The sequence below is a fragment of the Myodes glareolus genome, chromosome 1 (genome assembly GCF_982192425.1).
Source record: "Myodes glareolus chromosome 1, mMyoGla1.1, whole genome shotgun sequence".
In the NCBI taxonomy this organism is placed as follows: Eukaryota; Metazoa; Chordata; class Mammalia; order Rodentia; family Cricetidae; genus Myodes; species Myodes glareolus.
This window is the reverse complement of record NC_142026.1, coordinates 59,883,425-59,906,057: the sequence shown is the minus strand read 5'-3', so window position 1 is coordinate 59,906,057 and position 22,633 is coordinate 59,883,425. Positions and strand designations below refer to the sequence as shown.

The 22,633-nt window shown below is 48.8% G+C and overlaps 2 protein-coding genes across 4 annotated transcripts; one reads left to right on the top strand and one right to left on the bottom strand.

Annotated features, from left to right (window-relative positions):
- Positions 1-127: 127 nt before the first annotated feature.
- Positions 128-9,210, top strand: Exosc5 (exosome component 5). Its single transcript, XM_048441060.2, has 6 exons — positions 128-356; positions 3,430-3,543; positions 4,443-4,564; positions 5,769-5,909; positions 6,746-6,835; positions 8,888-9,210. The coding sequence occupies exons 1-6, from the start codon at positions 209-211 to the stop codon at positions 8,978-8,980; spliced, it is 708 nt and encodes a 235-aa protein (XP_048297017.1). The 5' UTR covers positions 128-208; the 3' UTR covers positions 8,981-9,210.
- A 2,276-nt stretch (positions 9,211-11,486) lies between these two features.
- Tmem91 (transmembrane protein 91) lies at positions 11,487-16,812 on the bottom strand. 3 transcript variants are annotated; one of them, XM_087907608.1, is made up of 4 exons: positions 16,678-16,812; positions 15,427-15,668; positions 12,780-12,929; positions 11,487-11,839 (listed from the first exon to the last, which is right to left on the bottom strand). In XM_087907608.1, exons 2-4 carry the CDS (start codon positions 15,634-15,636, stop codon positions 11,681-11,683), a joined length of 519 nt encoding a protein of 172 aa, XP_087763734.1. In that variant the 5' UTR covers positions 15,637-15,668; positions 16,678-16,812; the 3' UTR covers positions 11,487-11,680. The 3 variants fall into 3 exon arrangements, with proteins under 3 accessions (XP_087763734.1, XP_087763747.1, XP_087763740.1); XM_087907621.1 differs by having other exon boundaries at positions 11,487-11,691; XM_087907614.1 differs by having other exon boundaries at positions 16,736-16,793.
- Between the last annotated feature and the right edge of the window lie 5,821 nt (positions 16,813-22,633).

Here is a 22,633-nt window from a genome sequence, read left to right as displayed (position 1 = left end):
TTATTGTCCAATGGCTTTGCCAGAATTGGGAGGTGGAGCTGGGCGGAACCAGATTGTTAGTAAACGTTAAGCCACGTGCGAGGGCCCATTCGGGCGTGCCCCAGGCTGGCGCATGCGCAGTAGTTACAGTAGTTGCGCGGCCGGTACAAGCAAGCGCGCGCGCAGCTGGGCGGAAGCTACGGTAGGGCAGCGTGCATGGTTGGCGGCTATGGAGGTAGCAAAGCGTGCAGACGCCCAGGTAAGTACTGACACCAGAACAGAATCCAGCCCTCGAAATCCAGTCTGCAGCCTCCGGCATTTTGCTTGTGAACAGAACCTGCTGTCCCGACCGGATGGATCTGCTTCTTTTCTGCAAGGTAAGAACCTAGCCAGGGTTAACTGCGCGCGCCATCCTCACCGAAGTGGGATTTTTGAAGAGCGTTTACCGTGTAGTGTGCAACCGAGTGCGCCCATCTCTTTGAAAAAAACTTTTTCTGGAGGTTGGAGATACACACCTCCTCCGACTCGAAAAGATATGATACGTCCAGCTTGGTAAATAATCTGTTTGGGGAGGAATCGGGGGCAAGACCACCCTAGTAAGAGTGAATTTTCCAGAGTAGGTGTAAGTTCACCAAGGCAAATATTCCCTTTGGCTAGATTTCCACACACACACTCCTGGATTCATACATCACCAGCTGAGGCTCAGGTGTTCATTTGCACACATATCCTTTGAGAGAGACTTGTCACCACCACTGGTTTAAGTGTAATTACCGTGGCAGATGATTTATCCAAGTAAATGCTCTTCAGATTGAACGTGTTATTCTCATCCTAGACTGACAAGTATCTCCCCTTCACTCATCCCATCATTTGAGTAAACGTCCGCTTGCTTGGTATACACATCTCATCAGAATATATGAATGTAGAGAGAAGAGAGGTCTCATGGCTGACGCCCACACAACCCTATCTCCAGTGCGGGTCAGCCACCTTTGAGGGGTCTTGGGAGTGTGAAGAACTATCAAAGTAGACAGATTGGAGAGAGGGTAGTGAGTTGGTATCAGTATTGATGGTGAGCTGTGCTTGAGGTGTAAGGGCTGACCATTTTAGAGCTAGTCAAGTTAGAGGCCATTGCTTCCCGTACAGTGTAGTGTTGGGATCCGAGAAAGGGAGAAAAGACAAATGGAGTGGAGACAGCTCTTCAGGAGTTTGCCTGTGAGAGAGTCAGGTAGATGGGGTAAGAATTGAAGACTGGTCGGAGGCTAGAAAAGGCGAGAACTGGAAGCTGGAGAAATGGCTTGGTAGTTAACACCTTTTGCTCTTGCAGAGGGCCAGAGTTAGTTCCCATCATCTATGTCAGGTGGCTCTCAACCACTTGTAACTCAGCTCTAGATCTAAGAGATCAGAAGCCCTCTTCTGGCCTCTGAAAGCACCTACACAGAAGCGCGCGCACACCCCATACACAGAGGCATCCTTCCAGTGTTCCCATGGGGCTCTAGAGCAAGTGAAACACCTTGCAGACTTTCAAAAAGTATGTTCCAGACCCTTCTTACCTCAAAGTCTATGGTGAGTTTAGAGAAACTGCAGAACCGCCCCCCACATCCCTTAGGGAGGACACAATGGCAAACAATGCAAAATGGTGGGTATATATGATAATGACAAAATGAAACTCATTACTTTGTAAGTGTCCGTAGGATTCTATGGCTGAGATAAGGGCCATGACCAAAAGCTACTTGGGAGGAAAGGGTTTGTTTGGTTTACATATCGCAATACATAGTCCATTGAGGGAAACCAAGGTAGGAACTGCAGTAGAGACCATGGAGGAACCCTTGCTTCTCGTGGCTTGCTCAGCCTTCTTTCATATACAGCCCAGGGCTACCTGCCCAGCAGTGGCACTGCCCACAATGAACTGGACCGTCCCGTATCGATTACTAATCAATAAAATGCCCTGCAAACTTGCCTACAGGCCAGTCTCGTGGAGGCAATTCTTCAGTTGAGATCTGAGCTCCTTTCAGATCTGTCTAACGGGTTGAGTTGACAAAACTAGACCACACAGTATCTTAACTTAAAAACAGAATTAATTTTTTTAAAAAATTGATGGTATAGTCCCTAATCCCAACACTTAGGAGGTAGAGGCAAGAGAATCAATTCAAAGCAGACTCGCTCAGCCACACTGAGAGTTCAGGGCCAGCTTAGACTATATAGAGCCTGATCTCAGAAAATCCACCCGTGCAAACCTAAAGCTCCCAGGAGCCTATCACCTGCCTTTGTTGGCTAGCTATCTTGTTTTATTTTGCTTTGGACTTTGCACATGCTAGGTAAATGCTCTACCACAGAGCTACATCCCTACCCCTTGGTTTTTAAATTACTGTTTTATGGATCTCCCTGGTGCCTGAGGAGATCAGAAGAGGCTGTTGGGTTTCCTGGAACTGTCGTTACAGATGGCTGTGAGTCATCCTCTGCAAAAGCAAGAAGTGCTCTTAATTGCTTAGCCGTCTCTCCAGCCCCAGCCTGTGATTGATTGACTTACACACATACATTTTCAGTTTGGAGGTGAGCTGGAAAGCGTATTAGTTATTGGGCATTATGGTTAGAAATGTGTGGAAACCACTGTTTGGGTTCAGTGTCTTCACTTTGTAGATGACCCACAGAGGTTTTATCAGTCACACAAGGGCCAAGAATAGGCAGTCAGGGTTAGAAGCCAGACTTTTCCTTCTCCAGACCCATTCATGTCCATTCTAGGAAGATGAGCAGAAATTAACATCCCTATCCATCACAATTACAGACCCCTTTGTTTTTTGTTAGGCCTTTTAAAATATTTTTATTAGTATATATTAATTATATGTAATAATGGATTTCTTTTTGGTTGGTATAAGATAGTCTCATAGAGCTCAGGGCCTCAAACATAGTTTGGAGCCAAGGATGACCTTGAATTCCTGACCCTCCTGTCTTTGTCTCCCGTCTCCCAAACGCTGGGTTGTGTGAGTGCTCGAGTGGCCTGCATGTGCCCGAGTGCTCATGCAGGCCAGCAGAAGATGTCAGTTCCTTGGAGCTGGGTTACATGGCGATTGTGAGCAGCCTGGTATGGGTGTTTTGAGCTGAAAATTGTAGTCCTCTATAAGAGCGGTATGTGTGCTGGTCCGCTGAGCTATCTCTCCAGCCCCAACTACTTCTAAGAACTTACTAGTAGCTGAAGTCTGTAGTGAACTCTATGTTCACCTTGTTCCTGTATGTTTCAGGTGCACTGTGTCTTTAAATACTGGTTTTCATTTCATCTTCTTGTGTGATGCTGAGAGACTCAGGGCTTCCTGCTTCTTTGAGCCATTGCCATGTACTCTTCACAAAAGTGTCACGAGGGAGGGACGATAGTGGCCCCCACTTGAAGATGAGAAAGCAGAGAGGAGAATTGGTGAGTGTGGCATGGTGTGGCAGAGGCCTCCGCTGATGTCTCCCCAGGTGACACCTCTGTCCTGGCTGGAGTGTACGGGCCAGCCGAGGTGAAGGTCAGCAAAGAAATCTTCAACAAGGCTACACTCGAAGTGATCCTGAGGCCGAAGATCGGGCTGCCTGGTAACTGGACTCAGCTGAACCTCCAAAGATCTATTAGGACCTCGCCCAACTCCTCCCTACTGCTTGCTACATCCAGTCTCCACTGCCCTGCTCACCTCTCTCTGCCCAGCTCTTTGTTTTGTTTTAGTTTTTACTGCTTTGGAAATGGAATCCAGAGCCTCACGCCTGGTAGACAGATGCTCTTCAGGGAGCCAGGGAGCCTGGGCGCTAACTGGTGCATTCTGGTCACGCCCTCTTCTGGGCTTAGGCCTCCCAGGTCCTCACTGAATGCTCCAGGCAGGCATTCTAGTACTGAGCCACAGTACTTTCCCTGGTGAACCTCGGGCTATGTGGCTGGGCCACACCACCAGCCTTTTCCCCTGGTGAACCTCGGGCTATGTGGCTGGGCCACACCACCAGCCTTATACTTTTTAAGATGGGTCTCAAGTTGCCTAGGCTGGTACTGAGCTCTCTATAGTCTATACTGCCCTCAAATTTGTGATCCCCCTGCCTGAGCATTTCAAGTCCTGAGATTGCAGACCAGCACCACCAGATTTGCCTTCTCTTGAGCTGCTTCTTTGTCTCCATTTCTTTCTTCCCTTCTCTGCCTTCATTTCTCCTTCCATTACTTGTTTTTCTTGCCCTTTTACTGAATCTCCCTATGTACAGTGGGATGGGCCCACTCTGGTGGGGTCAATATGGCCAGTAGCATAGGACATGAGCGCGCTCCTCGGTATTCGTCCTTGGGTGGCTGACTGGTAGACCCTTGGGAAGTTGTGGGCCCTGCCTTCTTTCTCCTGGGAGTACGCATGCCATCCTAGGCTGACTGACAGCCCCTTCCTGGAGTCTTCCCTCAGGCTGGATTGAGCAGAACAAGATGATGGGGTAAGAGTCTGATAACTTCCTGTCTCCCTCCCCAGGTGTGGCTGAGAAAAGCCAGGAGCGGCTGATCAGGAACACGTGTGAAGCAGTGGTTCTGGGAGGCCTGCACCCCCGCACTTCCATCACGGTGGTACTGCAGGTGGTGAGCGACACCGGCTCCGTATCCTTTCCCGGCTGCTCCAGGATGTGCTCGGAGCTTCCCTTGGTTTCCCTCCTGGTGACCCGGTATTGTACCCTCAGCCACGCAGAACCCATGCCAGAAAGCAGCTCAAAGAACTTAAAACAACGCCAGGGCCAACATGATGTTGTGCCAGGCCTGACAGCCACACGTGATGGAGAGAGGACCAGTTTCTGCAGGTTGTCCTCTAGCCACGTGAGCACCACAGCACACACCTGCCCACCGGCACACAAGCAAATAGATGCGGTTTTTAGAAATGAGCCGGCAGGACTCACATGCGGGACACTCAAGCACTTCTCAGCGCTGTCGTCTAGTTCCAAAGGACTCTTCCTGGGGAGCATTGTAATTCCCGTGTAGCTCCCAAGGCCTGGACTTGGGCTTTCCGGTTTGAGAGCCCAAGGGCTCCAGCATGTTTGTTTCTTATGTTACCGTGTTTGGGGTAAGGAAACTGGAGCTCAGAGAGGGGCTGTGTCTTGCCCAAGGGAACAGGAGAGTGGCAGCCAGAAGACTACAATGGTGAGGCTCAAGCTCAGGCCTGTCCAAGCCCAGAGCCTGAGCCAGTGACTTCTCTGCACGTTGGCATGAGTTTCTTTCTCTACTGGGAAAGCACCAAGCTGACAGAATGGTCATTGGCTCCATACTGCCCACTAGAGTCCCAGGTAGTGGACCTGGCTTTGCCAGTGTCTTTCCCTAAGAGACTGGGAGATTTCCTGTCTGTTTTTGTGTGTGTGTTTTATTTTGTTTGTCTGGTTTTTGGGTTTGTTTTGGGGGGTGGTTTTTTTGTTTTGTTTTTGAGGCAGAGTTTCGCTGTGTAACAGTCTTGGAACTTGCTTTGTAGACCAGGCTGGCCTCAAACTCAGAGATCTGCCTGCCTCTGCCTCCCAAATTCTGGGATTAAAGATATGGGCCGCCACCACCCATCTCTAAGATCCTTGGTACATCCTTTAGTGTATGTATCTGTTCCCTAGCATCATCTCATTTAACACAGGGAGGGAGGTGCTTATTCCCAGTATGGAGCACTGGCAGGTACTTGGTGCCAGAACCACTTAGCCATCCTACCATGCTGCTGCTCTGTGATCAGCTAGCGGTATCTGCCACAGGCATCAGCAGGTAAAGGGAAGTGTGGATGTGTTCTGCTGGCCAGTCCCACAGAAGACACTCTTCTTAACCTCCCTGTGATGCTCAGCTCTTGGCCTGCTGCTTGAATGCTGCCTGCATGGCACTGGTGGACGCAGGTGTGCCCATGCAGGCTCTCTTCTGTGGGGTCACCTGTGCCCTGGACTCTGACGGCAATCTCGTGCTGGACCCCACGACCAAGCAAGAAAAGGTAGGTGTAGAACGGTAATGTTGGCAAAGAGCTGTAACCATGTAGGTCTGCTTGCCTGCAGGCCTTCCTTCTGTGTGAGTCAGTTGGCTCGTGCACCCTGGCCCATCTGGCAGCTTCTGTCCCCGTTCATCAAGGTTCATTCAGCTTTAAGTGCTAGACACCCAACTCTCACTTGCACTAGCCAGAAAAGAAACTTGCTAGTATTCACGTCTGAACTGTAGAACAGATCTGTGGTTCTTGTGCCCTGTGCTGGTCATGGTGATGACAGTTAGGGAAGCATGTCCTTTTCAGCACTTTCCATGAAGACTTTCTGCAGGGGTAGTGACAGCAGTGCATGCTGAGTCCCAGCCTGGTCCTGCCACAACATCATCACAGTTGGTTGCAGGTGTTCACACAGGAAAATCCAGGGGTTCTATCTTGGATGTGGAAGTTCAGAACCCTCCTCACCACTGTCGCTTTTACTGCAACTGCTGCTGTCAGAGTGGGGACCTCGATGCATCTCTCAGAGCTTCCTGGGCCCCCCTCAGATAACTGGGGAAACAGGGAAGGGAGCCATGAGGACTGGATATCTGGCTTGCCTGTGTAGTGCAGAGCAAGGAAGGGAAAGTGGGCGGTGGAGAGGCAGGCAGGAAATGACCAGCACTGTGACTCCCCCTATGGGACAGAACAGTGGTCAGAATAAAGGCAAAGAAGAGAAACAATTACCCAAGAGTGGAATCTAACATACAACCGCAGTTGACCTAGAGGCTAAGTGTCCAGTTATCCCTGTTTGAGACTGGCTGAGATTAAAGAGGAGGGTCCCAGGACACTTACTACCTTCTACTTTTTGCTTCTAGGAGGCCCGAGCCATCCTGACCTTTGCTCTGGACAGCGTGGAGCAGAAGCTGCTGATGTCCACCACCAAGGGGCTCTATTCTGATGCCGAGGTACCTGTGTGTCCAGACTTTTTTCTCCTGTTGACATAACATCTTGTCCCAGCTCACAGCAAGCCCTTCTCTGCATCGCTGTTGGGTGGATGGATGCATGTTTGGAACTTAGTTCTTAAAGTGCTTGCCTGGCATGCCCAAGTCCTGAGTCACGAGTTTAATCTCAGCCCTTGGGAAAAAAAGGCAAGCATAGCTGAGTTCAGGGCCAGCTTAGTCTACATGAAGAATTCCAAGCCAGCCAGGGCAACAATGAGATCCTGCCTTATCAAGCAAAAAACCAAAACGGGGTTTCTATGTAGCAGTTTTAAAGGAATGCCTGAATGATGAGATCAGAAAATGGGGTTCACCTTGAATGAGGGGGTGTGTCTATCTTTTTTAGAGTTTTTTTATTAAAGATTTATTATATAGAGAGTGTTTTGCCTGCATACCAGAAGAGGGCACCAGATACCATTAGAGATGGTCGTGAGTCAGCTTGTAGTTGCTGGAAATTGAACTCAGGACCTTTGGAAAAGCAGGAAATGCTCTTAACCACTGAGCCAACCCCCAGTTTTCTATCTTAAGGTCCCCAGTCATCAACACAGAATAGTGCCACCTAGAATTCTAGGTTTCCAAGGAACAGGGTTTGGAAACTAGGCTGCACCTGTATTTCTTCTCTGGCCCTGTGGCTCTAAGCCTATGCGGCGGTAATGATTTAAATCTCTAATTTCATGGCTCTTAAGGTTATTTGGGTTGGACATGGTGGCTTACTGCTGTGAACTCCAGACTGGCCTGGACTATGTAGTAAACATTTGTTTCAGAAAGGGAGAGGAGGTGGGGGGCTGGAGACGTGGCTCAGTGGTTAAGAGCACTGCTTGCTCTTCCAAAGGTCCTGAGTTCAATTCCCAACAACTACAAGCTGACTCACGACCATTTCTAATGGTATCTGGTGCCCTCTTCTGGCCTGACACACAGACAGATATTGTATACATAATAAATAAAAAAAATATTTTTTTAAAAAGCTGTGAAAAAATAAACATGATGGTTTAAAAAAAGGGAGGGGGAGGAGAGGAGGTGCTAGGTGTGTCTAGTGGCTCTCACCTTTACTCTCGGCACTCTGCAGGCTAAGGCAGGAGAATCACTGAGTTTGAGATTATCCTGAGCTACACAGGTCTAGGCCAACCTGGGCTATATAGTGAGTTCCAGACTGGTCTGAGCTATACAGTGAGACCCTGTCTCAGGCAAACATCAACGAAAAGGATTTGAGGGTTAAAGGGTTATGGCTCTAATTCTTGGGGTCTCCAGCTCTCTGAGTTCCTCCAAGGTGTTAGGACTCTGATCTCAGGTGACTTTCATTGTCTGGTCTCCAATGCCCTTATGCTCTTTTCATTAAGATAAAACTTAAGGGCTGGGAAGATGATTCTGAAATTAAAGACTTGCTGCTAGGCCCAATTACCTGCTTGACTTTAGACCCCAGGACCAACATGGTAAAAGGGGAGAACCAACTCCCCAAATTATCCTCTAATTTCCACAGGGCATGCCTGTGTGCAAGTGCACAGGTGCATACATACACATGCACGTGTGTTGTAAATTACATACTAAAAGAGGGAAGTAGCTGGGCAGTGGTGGTGCACGCCTTTTATCCCAGCACTCAGAAGGCAGAGGCAGGTGGATCTCTGTGAGTTTGAGACCAACCTAGTCCACAGAGTGAGTTCCAGGACAGCTAAGGCTACATGAAGAAATTCTGTCTCAAAAAAAGAAAAAAGAGGGAAGCAAGCCTAGAGGAGAGGGGCTGAGGATGTGACTTTATTGGTAGAGGTTTGTCTAACGTGCATGAGACCTGGGTTCCACCCCCAACACCATATACTGTACTCTAGAGACTGAGGCAGGAGGAATTTTCAGGGTCATTATGTATATGTCTCATTACGGGTATGCACCAACGCCATTACAGGGTAGGAGTTAGGCGGTGAGAAAGGAAATGGCCGTTGTGGTGAGGAGTAATGGAGGGGAGGGCACTAAGTTTGGAGGCTCATTTGGGGAGTAACCCTGGGTGCTAACCGGCTTCTTCCTTCCCAGCTCCAGCAGTGCCTGGCTGCTGCCCAGGCTGCCTCACAGCACATCTTCCGCTTCTACCGGGAATCTCTGCAGAGGCGCTACTCGAAAACCTGAGACAAGCCAGGGCAGGGTGCACCTCCTGTCACCACGCCCACTGCCTCCAGCCGTCACATGCCAGCTCCTCACTTTTCCTCATCCTGTGCCCATGTGACTTCCAGTCCTATAACAGCAGGGGCTCCTGTACCAGGCTGGGGAGGGGGGCACAGGGACATTTCCAGGCCTGGGCCCAAGCCAGAACACCATTAAAAGGAGCTCACCTGTGTTGAATGAGTCATAGCCACCAATTCTGAGGTCTGGTGAGCATCCATTCATCAGGCCTGCTGGGTGCTGAGAAGCTGGCACTGAACGAGAGACCCAGGCCACATGTTCAGGGTAGGAGATAGGCATGGTGATATGTGTCAGCAGTCCTACCTGGCATAGTGAGGCCAGCCTGGGCTACCTAAGAAGGTGATCTGGAGAGGACTCAGCAGTTAGGAGCACCTGTTGCTCTTCCAGTTTCCAGCACTCACAACAGATAACTCACAACTACCTGTGACTCCAGCTCTTGGGGCTCAGATGTCCTTTTCTGGCCTCTGTGGGCACTTGGACACACAGGAGGGATCAGTTTTGAGGGAAAGTAAATTCCATATCAGGATACAGGCAGGGGTGGTACAGCTGAAGATATCTGTGAAGGAGGAAAGTGTGGTAGTGAACTCTGAAGTAACATAGGAGAGTGCTCCGGGGATACAGACAGGGAGGAACAAACACATCCACATGGGGCCTTGAGGGCCACCAGCATTACACTGGAGGTCCATATTCAGCACCCCATGAAATGGGGGTGATAGAGTCCTCATTTGAAGATGACATAAACAGAAGAGCCCAGAGGTCACCAACTAACCTGCAGAAGACCAAAAGACTATGAGATTCCTGTCCCAGAGACCAGGCTGTTCAGGGTAACTCCAGTATTCTGGGAGCACCAAGTCACTGGGGCTCAGCCAGCTGGTGTTCCCATACTCTTGGTATTGAGAGGACTGGAACCAAGCATTTAGGAACTTCTGTAAAGATTAACTCCCACAACCTGTCAACATGGAGCCAAATCAGCAGGTCCCAGACTCTTGTTTCTATGTGCTGGGCCCATTCTATCTTGTACTTCACATGCTAGACCTAGCTCACACTCCACACCCTACCACCACCCACTGGACCAATGTCTTCACTCCTGAGAACCGGGAAAGGAATGCACAGGTATCTTTAGCTTGGTGAGTGGAAAAGGGTTATTGTTTTTTTTCCATCGTGGTGCAGCGTTTAACAGCCAAACCCCTGCTTCTTCATTACTTGATGTTCTCAGGCCTCATTTTGCCGTTACTCCTGTGTCCCGCCAAGTGCTAAGCAAACTGCTCACTTACTCAGTACCACCAGCTCTTTGTTTCCTCAGGGACCCACCCCTTACATAGCCAGGCAGCGCTAGTGCACACCTTTGGTCCCGGCAATCTGGAGGCAGAGGCAAGTGGCTCTGAGTTGGAGGCCCATTCTCCAGGGACTTGGTTGAAGTGGGTTTGGAAGGCCATTTGGTAAGCTATGTTCACATCATTGAAGCCCAGGTACAATTTTCTTCTTGTTTTGGTAACTCTAAAACTTTTTTTGTTTTTGTTTTTTAGAGACTGCGTTTCTCTCTGTAGACCAGGCTGGCCTCAAACTCATAGAGATCCACCTGCCTCTGCCTTTCAAGTGCTGGGATCAAAGACATCAACCAGGCTTGTTTGGTTTTTTGAGACAGTCTCACTACGTAGCTCTTGACTGTCCTAGAATTCATTTGTAGACCAGATTGGCGTTGAACTCACAAAGATCCTCCTGCCTCTTCCTCCTCTAGTACTGGGAGTAAAGGCATGCACCACCACCCCTGGCTGATTCTGGGGTTTGAACTCGGGTAGTTGTGAATTCTGAACAAGCATTGACTGATGAGCCATGCCTCTGGTCTTCTTCACCACCACAACCACCCCGAGACTGGGTTTCACTGTGCAGCCCTGACTGGCCTGGAAACTTGATCTGTAGACCCTCCTGCCTCTCCTGAGTACTGGGAGTGCCAGCTTCTTTTGTTTGTTGTGTCAGTCTCACTAAGCTGCCATGGCTGGCTCATCCCCTGGGACCTCGTATGTACTAGGCAAGAGTGCTGCTAAGCTCATCTCTAGGCCAACTTGAACTTGTGATCCTCCTGCCTTAGCCTCCTGAGTTACTAGTTACTAAGCATGGCTCCAAGGTCTGGCTCTACCACCACACTTTCCTGTTGATTTTGGACAACTGGTTCTGCTGTGGGAAGAGCTCAGAGGGAAGCAGCAAGCCACCACACACACCTGGGATTCTTTGGGCCTTTCTTGGCCCGAGGGAAAGGTTAAGTGAGACCTGGAAGCCTGGCTCTAATTCTGCTGTCACTATTGTGGAGAAGGAAATACTGCAGTATCACACCCCAAGCTCTGAGGGCTGATGTCAGCCACAGCCTGAGGCTGACCTTGCTGGTCAGTCCTTCCTACTCTAGGGCACCCACACCAGTCCACCCTGGACACACCCAAAGACACAGACACTTGGGTTTGGCTTCAGGGACTCTTTAATCTCTCACGTTGCTTCCTTCTGGGTGGGGGTGGCCAGGAAAGTAGCAGACTCTCATTTCTGGATGCTGTGGTCCTCTCCGTCACCACCATTTGCACCAGGATCATCCGTTCCTCTCATGGCTTCACTGGGGGGCCTCTGGCCTCTGCATTCACAGTGGGAGCCGAAGGGCAGCTAGGGCGGGTCTCGGGAGGCAAGGTAGGCAGCCAGGGTCACCAGAGCAGCTGCATATGTGCACAGGCCCAGCCCCACGGCAAGGACCCCCAGCAGGAAGGCACGGCAGGAAGTGGCCCCTGCCCCTTGGATGTCCCCCTTGGCCCAAGCCTTGTTGGTCTGTAGAGGCAGTGGGCAGTGGTAACCAAAGTGTCCCCTGACACTCCACCCTGCTTCCTGTGGCTCTCCACAATCCCAGTCTTAACTAATTCATTCAGCTAGTCCAAAACTGTAGTTGGGGCACCAACTGGGCAACCAATAAAAGAACGTTTCCCTGTGCGGTGGTGACCACTCCTTTAATCCTTGCACTTGGAAGACAGAGGCAAGTGGATCTCTGAGTTTGAGAACAGGGTTACACAAAGAAACCCTGTCTTGGAAAAAAGAAAACCCAAAAAAACAAGTGTTGCCACATACCACTAATATATGCCTGTGTTCTCACTCAGTTAATCTGTACAATGACCCTGAGATAGGGGTTATTTCATTTACTAGTGAGGGAAACCTGCGGCATTCACTGGCTTCCCAGGTCTTACAGGGGTTGGTTGTCCAAAGCTGCCATCACTCTAGGCTCCTGGCAGCATCTTGGCTCCCGCCCCCCCCCCCCCAGCTTCCTTCCTCCATTTGTTTTGTTGTGACAGAGACTTAGGTAGCCCAGGCTTGCCTGGAGCTTCCTTTGTAGTCAAAGATATCTTTGAATTTAGGTCTTCCTGCCTCCATCTCTGATTTGTGGGCCAATCAAATCCAAGGGCTTCATGCGTGCTAGGCAAGCAGTCTGCCAACTGAGCCATAGCCTCAGCTCTGTTCCTTTGCTCTTCATTCTTTTGAGACAAGATCTCAGTTTGTAGCTAGATTGGCCTTGAACCTCCTCCTCTGTCTCCCAAGACTACCTGGGATTTCTGTCACCACCATATCAGGTTACGCCTTTGTGTTTCTTTGAGGAGGCTTCTCTCCAGCCACAGCCCCCACCACCACCAGCAAACAGCATGATCCTCCTTGTTCTTTTTCCCTTTTTTTTTTTTTTTTTTTAAACCCAGCACCCTCCCAGTCCCAAATACAGACTAACCTTGTGGGCCAGACAGAAGGCAGCAATGCCCACAGGCCAAAAACAACACAGGACAGAGAAGACCGCCAGGCCAAGGTGGTCATGGGGCAGAAGAGGTGAGAGGCGACCACCTCCATCATAATCTGAGTCACTGTCACTGGATGATGTGTCCTATGGACAGGAGAGAGTCTGGGTGGGGATATCCCCACCTGCCTTCTCTGCCCCATCACCCCTGAGGACCATTGCTTCTCTGGGGCCTTCCCGGAGACAAAAACATTCAACAAGGTGGGCTTTAAACTTCTGTCTACCGGATCCCTTGGCGGGGCGGGGCGGGGGGGGGGGAGACCCGATACTGCGGGTCTCCAGAGAGACCCTCCCTCCTGAGTACTGAGTTCGTTCTCAAAGGTCCAACTATGGGGAGATTGCTTGTAATCCCTAAATGGGATGTTGTGAAGTGGGGGCAGACTTTGCCTTGTGTAAAAGAACCTGCATGAGAGATGGGGGATGAACGCTCCAGTGTCCTGAGTTGCTAAGACAAACCTGCCAGCCAAAAATCCTAAAGCTGGGTGTGCCCGTAATCCCAGCATTTGGGAGGTAGAGGCAGGTGGCTCAGGAGGCCTGCCTGCATTACATGAGACCTGTGGGGGGAGGGAGGACACCAAAATCTTTCACTGTTGTCTCCAGGTAGCTCAGCAGGAGCAAAACAAATCCTCTGGAAGATGGTACCTTCATTCTAGGCCTCCAAATAATCGATCCTAAAAATACTTTTTTCAAACAAAATGACCAGCACACAGTCAAATATACCAGACACACAAATGGTGAACAGGAACTTAGAGGTACAATGTAGTTCTTCAAGTCTTCACTGCTAGGGCCAGTCAGAGATGGTAAAACTGGCAGGATGTTTCCCACCCCACCTGTTTGTGTTGTCTTCCTGTGTCGCCCCAGGCTATTCTGTAAAGCCAAGAGCTTCAACCTCCTGAGGTCCCAGATTATAGGCAGGCACTTAACCTGGCTCCAAGTGCCTTTTTTTTTCTTAAGACAAGGTCTCTATTATGTAGCTCTGGCTATGCTGGAACTCACTCTGTAGACCAGGCTGGCCTTGAACTCAGAGATCTGACTGCTTTGAGTGCTGGAATTAAAGATGTACACCAAAAGCTCTTCTGAGGTGACTGATGTTCCTTCCCCACCCTACCCCTCAACTGTGTGGTAGGTTCTTCCTCCCTTGAATCTGGCCAGGTCTGCAACTCCCTCTTCCTTAACAGAACAACACATAGTAACTCTACAAGATTTCCTAGGACAAAGTAAGTAAATCAAATCTGAGTCCCGAGGGTTGAAATTCCAAACCTTGCCTGGACTATAGAGTGAATTACAAGTCAGCTTGGGCAATTTAACCAGAGCCTTCCTCGAGTAAAATGGGAAACCCAGGGGTGGTGGCTCCTGCCTCTACTCCCAGCACAGAGGTGGGGGCAGGAGGAGCAGAAGTTCAAGGTCATCTTCGGGTATCTGGTAAATTTGAGGCTAGTCTGGGCTATGCAGTGAGACCATCTCACAAAAGTGAGAAACCAGATGGATGATGCAGGCCTGCATTTCCAGTTAGGAAACTAAGGTCAAAAGGCGAATGTGAGCTGAGGCATTCAAGGCCAGCATGAAGAACAAACCTCGTCTCAAAGAAAAATTGTAAAATAAAAATGCAAGACATGTTTCACAATATGAGCAAGGACTATGACAGCATTCTTGGAGGTTGAGGTGGAAGGATGAATTAAAGGCCAGACCCTGTCTTAGAAAAGAGGGGTGGGGACTAGAGAGATGGCGCAGTGGTTACTGCCCTTGTATATGACCTGAGTCAGGTTCTCAGCTTCCTTGTGGGGAGGATTCCAATGCCCTGTACCTCCAACTCCAGGGGATCTGAATAGCGAGAAAATACAAGCACACACACACATCTCTGTCTGGAGAGATAGCTAAGTTAAGAGCAATGATGAAGGATCCAGGTTCAATTCCCAGCACCCACATGATGGCTCCCTACCATCTATAATTCCAGTTCCAGCAGATCCAGCTCCCTCTTCTGGCCTCCACAGGCACTGCATGAATATAATGTACTGGCATATACACATCCATACACATAAAAATAAAAGCTTAAAAACAAAATAAAAGTCCGACATTTTTTAAAAAAAACTTTCAAATCATGGGGAAGGTCAGCAGTGGGATGGGTCAGCAGGTAAAGGCAAAGTACTGACCATCAACCTTAATGATCTGACTCCAAGTTGATAGAAGAAAACCAAAAAAAATTGTCCTCTACCACTACATGTGTGCCCTGGCCTCATTCCATACATACGCACACACACAAATAACTTAAAAAATTAAAGACATTAACTTGAAAAACTGGGTCAGCAGAAGCCAAGCATTTGTGGGTTCTGGAATGAGAGAACTCAGTCAGAAGGAAGACAGCAAACAGATCAAGGGACGAGGTGAGGGGTCTAGAGAAAAACAAAACTCTGCACTCTAGAGGTAGAACCAGGTGGAGGTCTCTGAGTTCAAGGCCAGCCTGGTCTACACGGAGAGCTCTGGGCCAGCCCTGGCTTCACAAAGAAACCCTGTCTCAACACAAAACAAACAAAAATTCCAAGAATCCCAGTCAGGCCCTGCACAGTCAGCTGCCCGAAGCCCCTACCTCAAGGTCAGGGGTCTCCGGCTCCCCCAGGCCAGCGCTCACAGAAGAAAGAGGTGGGAGAAGGAACTGCCGGTCTCTCAGGGACTCCACAAAGACTGTTTCTGGGAAATGGGTTCCCAGTTCTACTTTGTCAGACTTGGGGGACAGGAGGTCCCAGGCTGTGCTTGGCAGCAAGGGTTGCTGGAGTTCCTGTATGCTGGGGTTGTCCATGGCTGGGGGAGGGGCGCTGTCGTAGGGGGTTCCTGGAGACAGGAAAACAAATTCAAATTTCAAAAATCTTGCCTTCATCCATCACCCCCTGACTGTTGGCTTCAGAGTGAGCTCAAAGTCCCTCAGAGTAATTTTACAGATAGAAAAACAGCCTGGAGAACAAAACAGGTTTGTTTAACTCACAGATAATTCACGGTCCCAGGCGATCAATTATGGGATTCTCTCAATTATATACCTGTTGCACACTCACTGTAAACCATGTCTTACACACTTGTTTGTTCCATGAGCCCTCTCCTCCCCTGCCACTACATCCCCAGGCTCACAGCCCTTACCACCCATTCAGACCCACACCCTTCCTCCTATAATATGCTCATCCATCTCCTACCCCAGTGACCTAGGAACTCCACCCTAGTGCACACACACATAGTCCTCACACTTAGTTCCCAGGGCCCTCTCAAGGTAAGCCCGCCCACACCCACATCCTGTTTTCTGCCAAAGGTCTCCTTGAACACTTGCTGAGAATGACAGCGGCTCCCCTCGGGAACGTGTCTGCAACCGGCAATATTCTTACGTACCCCTGAGCCTCCTTGCACAATCAATCCTCACCCTTGCAGCATTTCAAAACGCAAACACCTCCAACATACAGAGACCCCCACCCCCACCCCCACGGCCATGCTTCTCAGCTCTCATCGCTTCCATTGCACACCTATTCAACTCAACCTGTACCTTACCTTGCCCCTTTTCCACGGCGCCACACATCTCCCTATTGACCTGTCACTTAGCCCACCTGATTCATTAATGCCGCCACCCTCGAGCTCAGCATATGTACTGTTCACACTCAACCAGAAAGATCTTTCTCATTCTACTATCCCCTGCCCCAGATCGTTCCAAACCTCCTAGCCCAGATTCTCGCCAAAGATTCACCCCCATTCCTTTCTTGCCTCCCCAGCGCAACGCCAGGACCCCGGGGTAGAAGCAATGTCCTCATCTCCTCTCCTCACCGCCCACGGCCAGGCGCCTTGGGTTTCATAGGACGCCTACCTTGCCCTGCTGCCCAGAGATGGGCAAACCTGAACCCTGCGATCGGGCTCAAGGGTACCTGGCGTGGGGTCTGACAGCTGCGCTGCGGTCGGGTCTCTGCGCCCCAGCCCCGCAGCGCACAGGGGAGGGGAGAGGCGTAGCTACAGCCCCAGACTCCGCCCCTCTGCTGCTCCTCGGGAGGGGGCCTTGAAGGTCGACTCCGACTCTGGGGGATCCCAGAGACAGCAGCTTCTTCTCCCTGAGCCCAGGCTCAAACCTGTTGGCTGGAAGATGGAGCGCACCCCCTCCCCATTATCCAGGTCTTTCCTGGCTGAATCCCATCTCTCCAGAAAAGGTGGTCCAATAACAACCAAAAATAAAAACGGTAACTTTAGCTACAGCTTTGTAACTTGTTCTAGGTGCTTTAGACATTCACAACCACAGAACAGTTCTAAGAAGCACTGTGCATGGTCGTCTTTTCACGACAGCAAAGAACACAGAGAACTGAAGTAATTGGTCCAAGAGCACACAGAAGAGCACACAATTCACGAGGCCCTGTGCTGGGCTCTTCCCTCAGCAGCTCCGTTTTCACCCCTGCTGAGCAGATGTGGAAACTGAGGCTACAACACTGGCTCCTGTGCCGAGGTAAGCACATGGAACCTGCACCCAGCAGACTGTAACCCAAGACAGAATCCCTTGCTGATCCCAGCGGAAGGAAAGAAGCCAAAGGAGGAAAGTTGAGTGACACTTCCCGAGGACAGAGGCCGAGGAGTGGTCCAGGTCCTATAGTAATGCAGGCGAGCTCCGTGGTTCAGGGTCTGACACTCCACACACATGCAGGTATTTCAAGGCACTTGGTGTGTGAACTTTGGACCAGAGCTTCACCTCTCTGAATCTTTATTTCTTCATCTGAAAACTCAGGACATATGCCCAGCCTTCTAGACATGATAATGACATACATATGTTTATTTAAAAAAATCTTTAACGATTTCTTTATTTATTATGTATACAGTGGTCTACCTCTATGAATGATGTATGCCTGCAGGCCAGAAGAGGGCACCAGATCACATTACAGATGGTTGTGAACCACCATGTGAATGCTTGGGATTGAACTCAGGACCTCTGGAAGCGCAGTCAGTGTTCTTAACCTCTGAACCATCTCTCCTGACCCCCATATCTTTAATTTTTTGATGTTTTTTCATTACGTTTATTTACTTATTTATTTAGTGTGGTGCTTCTACAACAAGCATGTGTAGGACAACTTGTAGGAGTTAGTTCATTTCTTCCACCAGGTGGGTTTCTGGACTCGAACTCAGACTTAGCAGCAAGCTCTCTTTCTCACTTAGTCATTCCCACAGTTCAGCATATGGATTCAACTTAGATATGACAACAAATACCCACACATTTACCCAAAACCTGGCAAAGTAAGCACAGTGAACAGCTGAACATGTGGAATGTGCTTATCGATGGTATTATTCATAATTCGTGTCCTTTTAGCTGACAAAGAACCTCCTGGCCCTCCAAGCCAACTCGTCCTTCAGGGAGCCCACCCAGCTTGCACTGCCTCCTTTTCTGGCCAGATGGGAGGATTCCCTGGCTTGATGTAGGGCCGTGGTGGAGTTCCCTAGCTCTAGGGTGCCAGGGCACTGTGCCAGGAGTGCAGACGCTCAAGTTGGCACTGGCCCCACTCCCGGGGAGAGCAGATGGCGTCTGGGAGTGCGCTTGGCTCAGCCCAAGCTTCTGGCAGGAAGACCCACGGGAGGGGTAATGCCAGGAACAGGGGGCAGAATGGTTTTCACCAGAGGGGATTTACTAGTACCTTTCCCTTGTTCTAGCTGTTGTTTGCACCATGTAGGAACTGCCACCGTGTTCTGCTTGTGTGCTGCTCCTGACTGCTCCCATTAGCATCAGCTCAGCCCAGGGGCTAGGATTTGTTCTCTTTTGCTATGGCGGTGCCTCGGGCCTGAAACAGTGTTTGGCACAAAGGAAGTCTTACTTTGAGGCTCACAGGATGAGGGTATGAATTCCAACCAGTCTCAGTTTTTCATCAGATCACTGAACTCAGGGACACTCCATCCCCCTCTTGCTGTCCAGAGATGAATTCCAGTCAAGTTAGAACCATGACCACCATCCTCCTTGTAGAGTCTACCCGGCCCACCTCTTCCCAAAGACCAGGAAAGACCCTGAGTCTCATGTCTTATTTTTGTGATAGACCTAAAATGTGGAGTGTGTGTGTTTTGCTAGAGAATCTAGGAACTCCTGCGTACTAATAGGCAACTGTGCCCTAGCCATATCCTCAGCCCCTCACTGGGGGATTCTAGACAGGGGCTCTACCACTGAGCCATGCCCTCAGCCCCTCACTGGGGGATTCTAGGCAGGGGCTCTACCACTGAGACACACCCTCAACTCCTCACTGTGTATTATGATCCTTAACATGATGCTCAAAAAAAAAATGCAAGCCAGGTAGTGGTGGTGCATGCCTTTAACCCCAGCACTTGGGAGGCAGAGGCAGGCGGATCTCTGTGAGTTCAAGGCCAACCTAGTCTACCAGAGCTAGTTCCAGGACAGGTTCCAAAGCTACAGAGAAACCCTGTCTCAACTCCCCCCCCCAAAAAAAACCTCCAAAATATGCAATGTTAAATCTATGCCTTTTCTGTTGCTTCATTCATGGCCAATGGCAAAACTCATGAGGCAGGGTTGGAGATGGAGCTCAGTAGAGTGCTTACCTAGCAGGAACTGGATTCAATCCCCAGCCTTACATAAAAACAGGCAAGGTAGTGTACACTTCTAATTCCAGTCTTCAAGAGATGGAGGCAGGAGGATCTAAAGGTCAAAATCATCCTATGCTACATAGCAAGTCAGAGGCCAGCCTGGGGAACAAAAGGTAAAAAGACCTGGTGATACAGTTATACATAAATGAGAGAGCAATGTGCAAGGGTCTGGGTTCAACCCCTATCACTAGGGAAAAAAAAACAATGAATGAATAAATAAAATCTCAGCATGAACTCACTGAAGCTTCATCACCGAACCTAAAACAGTTGAACTTGAAATTCTCCTCTTCATACAAGTGTTTACTCCTTCCATAACTTTGGAGAAGGGCCTTATGAATCGTGTAACTTACAAGACTTTCCTGAATCTTGTAATTCTCCTTTACCTTTTAAGCCTTGCATGTTGTTATTAATTACTTTTCTATTGCTGTGATAAAATACGATGGCCAAGAGAAGTTATGAAAGAAAGAGTTTCATTTGACTTATAATCCCAGAGGGTAAGAGTCTATAATGGCAAAGTAAAGGCATGGCAACAGGGGCCTGGAGCAGCAGCGGAGAGAACTCACATCTTGATCCACAAGGTGGAATCAGAAAGTGCTACCTCAAAATGGTGCAGTGACATGCTTCCTCCATCCAGGCCACATGTCCTAACCCTTCTCCAACAGCTATCAGCTGAGGACCAAGTATTCAAATGCTTGAGAGAAACCATCACACATATTTTCTTTACTTCCTGATTTTAAGATTTTTTTTTTTTTAGCTAGGTTTGGTGGCACATGCCTTTAATCTCAGCACTCTGGAAGCAGAGGCAGGCATATCTTTGTGAGTTCTAGGCCAGCCTGGTCTACAGAGTGAGTTTCAGGATAGCCAGGGCTATATAGACAGACCCTGTCTCAATACATACATTCGAACATAAACATACATACACATATATACACACAAATATATGTATATATTTTTATTTTATGTGTATATGTCTGAGTGTAAGTTACAGAGGCCAGGAGAGGGTGCTGTGCCAGCTCTCCTGGAACTGAATTACAGGTATAAGTCACTGGACATGGATGCTGGGAACTGAACTCAGGTCGTCTGGAAGAGCAGCAAGGACTCTTAACTGAGCCCTCTCGTCAGTCTACTTCCTGGTTCCTATGTGTCCTTGTCCTGCATAGAATGTTTCCATTCTGAGGAAACAGTTTCACAACCTATCCACAGTCCCCACGACCACCAAGTCTTGTTTTCCTTTCGTATCAGGTGTATTCAGTCTGCAAAATCCATCAAGATGTTCATCTATTACTTGTGTGCCTTTCTCTACAGAACGTTTAGAAAACGTTATTTTTGAAAAGGGTAATTGAAATTTATTTTCAAGATGAGTCCCAGAGTGAAAAAAAGCAAGGTGTGAAACCACGTTGCAGTTGCCATGGAAAACAACATGACTGTTCCTCTAAAATGCTAAAACAGGATTTATGGTTCCAAAATCCCGCTTCTAGGGAAACGGCCAGAAGGACCCAAAGGAGAGTTCCAAAGAGGCTGCATGTCCAAAGTGGCAGCCAAAACACTGGGGCCACATCAATGTTTATCCCCCTGAATAAAATGCAGTGTTTAGTCACCATGATGCCCTGTGGCATTCTGAAGGAGGGAAATTCTGACACGAGTTTGCAATATGGGTAACACTTTTGACAGTATTACTGAGTGAATGAAATAAGTCAACATAAGAAATACTGTACGGCTGAACTGGAGAGACTGCTCAATTGCTAAGAGCACATACAGACAGACAGTTCTTGCATAGGACTCAAGTTCAGTTCTCAGCACCCCTACTGGGTGCTCACTACTGCTGTAACTCCATCACCAGGAAACCAGATGCCCTCTGCCAGCCTTGGCAGGCACCTTTACAAATTTTAAAAAAACAAAAAGCAAGCAAGCAAAACAAAAAAGGTGGTATTAGTATTGGCAGCACATACACTGAAAACTGGAAATGAAAAGCTGTGCATAGCTTCTGAGGGACAGACAGACTTGGAGGCTGTTGGTTTCTGGAGCTTCTGGCCTCTACATATGCAACATACACCTGAACATACACAAAGACACACACACACAAAGTTGTTCTTGTCTAGTGGTTTTTGTTTTTTGTTTTTTCCTTTTTAAAGGGGATTTGAACTGGAACTCACTCGATAGCCCAGACTGGCTTTGAACTTGCAGCAATCCTTCTGTCTCAGTCTCTCAAGTGCCACCATACTCATCATAAAATGTTTCAATTTTAAACTTTGTATCCTAGTGAAAAAAATAAAAAACTGAAGGAGCTTTTTTTTGCAAAGGGATTTCTTCCATTCTTATTATTTGTGTATGCCACATGTGTGGTGGTCCTCAGAGAAGCCAGAAGAGGGCCGCAGTCTCCCTGGAGTAGGAGTTACAGAATACTAGGACCCGAACTCCTGTCCTCTAGAAGAGCAGCAAGCACTCTTGTGAACCATCCTTCGTGTCTCATTTATCCTTACCCCACCCTCTTAGTTCAAAATCAAGTGTTAAAAAATGAACTTAGCAGTAGCTCTGGGAAAGTTGAACTTACTTCTTGAGAATACTGGGGGTGCTCTGAAAACGGAAGAGAAAACTTACTTCCCAATTTCTCTGGTGTCAGAATACGGAGATCCTTTTTTTTTTGCCTCCAGTTATAACACACAGAGAGGCCCACGATGGGAGTCCTTTAGGTGCCCATTACTTATGGTCCTGAACAGGGAAAGTGTTTTATTGTTGTTGTTGTTGTTTTTTTTTTTTTGAAACAAGGTCTCTCTGTGTAACAGTCCTGTCATGGAACTCTCTTTATAGACCAGGCTGTCCTCGAACTCACAGAGATCTACCAGCCTCTGCCTCCAGAGTGCTAGGATTAAAGGCTTGCGACCCCACTGCTTTTTTTTTTTTTTTTTTTTTTTGGTTTTTCGAGACAGGGTTTCTCTGTAGCTTTGGTGCCTGTCCTGGAGCTAGCTCTTGTAGACCAGGCTGGCCTCGAACTCACAAAGATCCGCCCGCCTCTGCCTCCCGAGTGCTGGGATTAAAGGCGTGCGCCACCACCGCCCGGCTTTTTTTTTTTTTTTAAGAAAGCAAACTGCTTATTGTACGACGAAGATATGGAGAGGAAACAGTTGGCGCTTAAACTTCCTCAACTGCTATTTAGAAGAAGTTGCCTAGCCACAACCGCAACTGGTCGCTGGAGCGAGCGAGACCTA